Source organism: Olea europaea, unplaced genomic scaffold (assembly GCF_002742605.1).
Source record: "Olea europaea var. sylvestris unplaced genomic scaffold, O_europaea_v1 scaffold1256, whole genome shotgun sequence".
NCBI classification, from domain to species: Eukaryota; Viridiplantae; Streptophyta; class Magnoliopsida; order Lamiales; family Oleaceae; genus Olea; species Olea europaea.
Window position 1 is genome coordinate 324,207 of NW_019230002.1, and position 5,861 is coordinate 330,067.

Consider the following 5,861-nt stretch of genomic DNA (forward strand, 5'->3'; position numbering starts at 1 on the left):
AAACCTGAACATAAAATGACTTGACATTTCTCCCAAATCTTCATCTCAATTCTAAATTTGCATTACTGGAGTAGGCATCAATAACTTCCTTTACCTAGGCAAAATTTACCCCGCAAAATCATTACATTCTAGGGAGGTAAATTGAATAGTACAAGACCAGATAGGGCCAGGCCATCTCGTTTACACATGTACTAGTGACTTCATATCTATATGAATGTAAAGTTGGATCAGTCAGTGGTTTTTATTTTTCCCTTTTTGTGACAAAAACATTACATCTCACAAATTCACACCAATATCAATATTTGGAGCTCTATTTATTTATAGTTAAAAAGTTGAATTGACCAGCCAAGAGTCAATAGCATTCACTAGTCACCGATGATCACAGTAAACTCTCTCACCTCCATAATCTAACTTTGCCGTCCCAAACCTTGGAGAATGAAATCAGAAACTATTTGCAAAGAAAGACAGTGTCTTTCATAATTCATTCACAGATTTGTACTTACTGAAACTTGGATGTAGAAGTGTTTCCGATCATATGTAGATGAAATGAACCCCAATGATTTTTAAATAGAATAGTGATATGAAATCTACAATTGCAAACAATATGCAGATATAATAGATTAATACAGTTGAACTCACATTAATCACAGACGATTTTTAAAACCGCTTTTTGCTGGTCGACAATAGTACGCCGTAAATTCACATCTGGGTGAAACTGCCTTCAAAATAAGCCTTGCAGTATCTTCCTGCTTCACCTTAGCCTCTTCCAACTCCACCAAAACTGCGGCCAGAATACTCTCATAACCACCACCGCCTCCAGCCACATACGCCACCAATGCCGCCTGCACCGGCCCTAAGCTAGGATTGTATGCGGCAGACTCCAAATACGATCCTCTATACACCTTCCCTTCGGAATCGATCAACGCCACCCCAGAAGGGCAGCCACTGTATGGAGCATGAGAATTATTAGCAGCTTCCAATGCTGCTTTTCTCAAAAGGATCCCATCCTTTTCGTTTTTTTCCCTATTACCATTGCTCAATTTTACAGAATTCTCATTGCCCGCGGACAATTCACAATAACCATTGCAAAGATTGCTCGAATTTCCGTCCACGTATACAGCATTTTTTGGTAACAGAGAGAACCCATTATCGTGTGGCTCGAGAAGAAGCGGAATTTCTTTACCTAAAAGATCATGCGGGCCAAATGGGTTAGGTAAAATTTCAGACAAGGGTTTGAAGGAAGGATCCTTGTCAAGATTCCCTCCAACAGGGGATGTGACAAGGATTCCAAGGGACGAGCCATCACGGAGCTCCTGCAAGAACTGGCGGCAGTGACCGCAGGGGGCATCAGAAACAGCTAGATACAGTAGCCGAGGACACTCATGGACAGCAAGATTGGTAAGGAGAAACTGTTCTGCGTGTACAGAGTGGTGGAGTGGGACTCCCGGGAACTCCAGATTGACGCCGATGAATACACGGCCGTCGGAACCCAAACCCACCGCGCCGACAGAAAAATTCGAGATGGGCGGGCGGGCCAGCGACTGCGCCGATTGAACTAGGCGGGGAAAGAGGTGGAGCACCGACGGGAGGTTCTGGGATTGACGGATCGACTGGGCCTCTTCGGCCTCCAATACAAATTTTTTGGGTAGAATTTGATCCATTTGGGAGGTTGTTACCGTGTGAGGCATTGCGTGTTTGATTTTCCTAAGCAAAAGTGGGAAGAATGGAGTAATCAAAAATGGATTCCGTGCAAAGACGAGGTGGGAGAAATGTTGGTATATGTAGAGAAATGTATGTATAGAAGGGGCTCGTGTGATTTGGTATCGAATTGCTGATAAATTTACCACTTAAATCATTTTCAAAAGACCCTCTAAACACAAAATATTTTTTAGGTTAAATGGTCAATGCTTAAAAATAAATTTCAAGAGACTTTCTATTTTAACTTTTTAAAATAAAAAGTGAATTCGACTATCCAAATTTATGTCTTGTTTGAGCCCCATTAATTTCTTGTAATGTATTATAGAAATTGTATTATTAAAAAAGAAGGATTTTTTATTTGCGTGTAATATTATTTTAATAAAGAATATGTAAATGAAAATGAGTACTGTAAAAAAAATAATGAGAAATAATGGAAAAAAAAATGAAGCTCAGATAGGGGCTTAATGAGTCAAATTCATTTTCTATTCTTAATTAATAATATTACACAAATTACTTTAAATTATTCAAATAACATTTAAATTGATTGGTCATTAACCTACAAAAAAATTATATTAAATAAAAGATGATGAGAAATCAATAAATGTTCATTGAGAAAATAAATAAATAAAGAGTCAAAATAGAAATTTTGTTGGAATACATAAAAAATTTATTCTCTAAGTTTAAAAATGATCTCTACTATGCATAAATACTCTCTTTATAAACAGAGAGTATTTTGAAAATATTCTTAAATAAATAAAATTTAGGGATAATTGCAGCAGCGGTATCAAACATTTCATTTATTAACAGAGTTTGTCTAAACCTTTCATTTGTATCAATGCTACCAAACTTTTAAAAATTTTGCACTTGAGGTCCAAATGGATTGTTTCTATTACTTTGACCGTTAGTTGACCCAATAAATTGACTTTGACCAATTTTAAAGGGGTAATATTGTAACTTTGAATTAAAAACTTAACTTAAAAACAAAAAAAGAAAAACGACAAACAAAAAATAAAAAATCAATCACCGTTCATCTTCTCTTTCCCACCCCACCCCACCACGAAACCTACCGATCACTTACAGTCACCACCAATCGTCAGCAATCACCACTCGTCGCCATCCATAGAAAATAAGCTTATACAAGATAATTGCAACAGTGGGTGGCGATTTGTGAACCACCACTGCCTCTCACCGATAGTATCTCATACTTGGCACCACCACTCTCTTTGAACCACATCGTCATCTTCTTTATCCCAAGTCCTTACCTCCTTTAATACATCAACCACAACAAAAATCAGGCCCCCACACACAAAGTTCCCCACTCTCGGTCGTCGCTACCACCCGGAGGCTGACACCTAAAGAGGTGGCGGATTTCAGCCTGGTCGTGTCTCCATCAAGGATTTGGACTGCAGTGGCATCGTATGGGGAGAAAGGGTGGGGATGGGAACAGTAATTGGTTCTTGATTTTTTGTTTTGTTCTTAAGTTTTTAATTCAAAGTTACAATGTTACCCCTTCAAAATTGGTCAAAGTCAATTTATTGGGTCAACTAACGGTAAAACTAATAGAAACCATCCATTTGGATCTTAAGTGCAAATTTTTTAAAAGTTTGGTATTCACGGTGGCACAAAAGAAAGATTTGGACAAACTCTGCTAATAAATGAAAGGTTTGGTATCGTTACTGCAATTTTTCCTAAAATTTATTAAAAGCATTACTTTTTTTTTTTAATTAACCATTTTGTCCTTGTTCGTTGTTAGTAAGTGGTGGCACAACTGCTTTACAAATAGAAAATTGGGTGATTAAGTACCTCCGATGCTATTTTTCCTATTGGTTAAGATTTGGCATGTTTGGCATAGATTTTTCAATAGATTTTGTAACAAATGTTTATTTAAGAATATATGTTGTTAAAAGTAAAGAAAAGTTTTGGATCACGTATAAAATTATTTGATTGAAAAAAGATTTGTTGAAGATAAATTTGGGGGAAATGAGTTTATGGAAATGAGATCAAATAGAGTATTAGTATTCTATTACATTTCTTATTATCTTTTATCAAAATAAAAACTTATTCAATGCGTTGAAGTAAATAAAATTTTTAAAAAAAAATGAGTTTTTCCAATTCAATCTACTCTTAAAGCATAGACAACATTATTAATCATCCTTCAAAATAACTCATTATGCCCTTGTTTGGTAGAAATTAAAATTAAAAGTTTAATCAAAATCAACAATCAACTGTAACCGTATATTTCATCAAACTTTTATTAAAATCCAATAAAAATATGATTTTATTCCACCAAATAAGAGCTATTTCTTTAAACTTTTAAATTAATTATTTTACAATATTGTATATGATAATGTCTACTTTTCACTAATGAAAACCAGAGACAGATATAGGGGGGGGCTGGGCTGTAGCCCCCCCTCAGGTCCAAGAGTTTTTTTTAAGGTATTTTTTTGGGGTAAAAAATCAGTTTTTTATGTGTAAAAAAAAATTTTCAACGTAGTAGTCCGATTTGAAATTTTGTAACTCGATCGTGGATTCAATCCTGAATCCGTCCGTGATGAAAACAGATCGGGGACAAGGAAATCTAGCCGGAGGAAACCTAAAAGATACATACACACACGTGAAGGACGTGTCATTGACAAGTGAATAAATTCGGTACAAACAACAATCAGTAGTACCCAAAATATGGGAACATTTATAATAAAAAAAAAAATGATGATGAGAAACTATTCCTATGACAAGAAAATTTTCACCCAATCAGTATCAAATTAATTAATATGTAATGGTGTTTCGTAAATCATTTCTCCCTTTGCATAGTTATATAGGTGAAAGGGGAAAAAAAAAAAAAAAAAAAAAGATCGATAAATATTATTTCGCACATAAATGTCGTTCAAATCTAAATTTAAAGAACAATCTTCAAACTTGTTCCCTTTTTAATGTGACTCATTCTATCGAGAGCTTTCAACACCTCTGATTCATTTGTGTACCACAAGACTCAACCAAGAGTCCGCTTGTTGTGGCCGAGACCCTTCATCAAGGATGTATCGTCAATCACATTACATACATGGAGACGCTCACATACATACATATACTAGACATATCAAGTCAACTTGTCACTTGCAAATGCTACCAAAACATTGGCATTATAAATATATTAATCAATATAATAATACATAATAAAATCCATTTTAATTAATATAATAATAATGTAATATCATTGCCTTTCGTGTCCCCTTTAAAGAGAAATCTAATATTTTATTCTGCCAAAAGATTCTAACTAATGAATGATAGTTATGCTTCATTCTTTAGACTGCCTATTCTTCACGGAAGCTTCCATGAATTTGCACTCATTGATTCGAATATCCAACTTTTCTAATGGCAAATATTCACCTTTCGTAAATAGATCATTATATTTTTTCATGGCATCTGATTCTCAATCTTCAATATTAGTAGCAAAAGGGATCAACGACTTATTTTTAGAAAGAGGTGTTAATTCAGGTATAAAGTGTTCGACGGAGTGCAAGGGGTTGTAGTGTCGACGGGTTTGGGAATAAAACTAGGGAAAATTTCATAACTAAGAAATTAATTATGGCACATTTCAAAAACAAGAAAACAAGTTTCAAATTTCTAAAATCAGATTTTTATTAAAAATTATTTATAATTTAATTAGTTAATTAATTATTTTATTAATTAAATATATTTAGGTCACAGATCTATACAATTTGGTCACAAATTAACAATATAATTAGTTACTTATTATTTTTCGGTCACAAATCAAAAATTTTATGTCACAAATTTTTTTACGATCACAATTCAAAAATTTTTTAAGTCGTAGTTTATTTATTGGTCACAAATCCAAAAATAATTAGTCACGGGTTAATTTTGAGTCACGACTTATCATATTATTGGTCACAACTTATTTTTCGGTCACAAACACAAATTTTATAGGTCACATATTATTTTTCGATCACGAATCAAAAATTTTATAGGTCACAGATTAATTTTTCGGTCACAATTCAATAAATTATAAGTCACAAACACAAATTTTATAGGTTACATATTATTTTTCGATCACGAATCAAAAATTTTATAAGTCACAGATACTATTATTGGTCACAAATTATTGCTAAGTCACAAATTCAAAATTCTATAGGTCACAAATTATTGGT

General features: G+C 33.8%; 1 protein-coding gene across 1 annotated transcript; it reads right to left on the reverse strand.

Annotated features, from left to right (window-relative positions):
• Positions 1 to 451: 451 nt before the first annotated feature.
• LOC111374482 (cytidine deaminase 1-like) lies at positions 452 to 1,820 on the reverse strand. Its single transcript, XM_022997152.1, has one exon. The coding sequence runs from the start codon at positions 1,686 to 1,688 to the stop codon at positions 645 to 647; it is 1,044 nt and encodes a 347-aa protein (XP_022852920.1). The 5' UTR covers positions 1,689 to 1,820; the 3' UTR covers positions 452 to 644.
• Between the last annotated feature and the right edge of the window lie 4,041 nt (positions 1,821 to 5,861).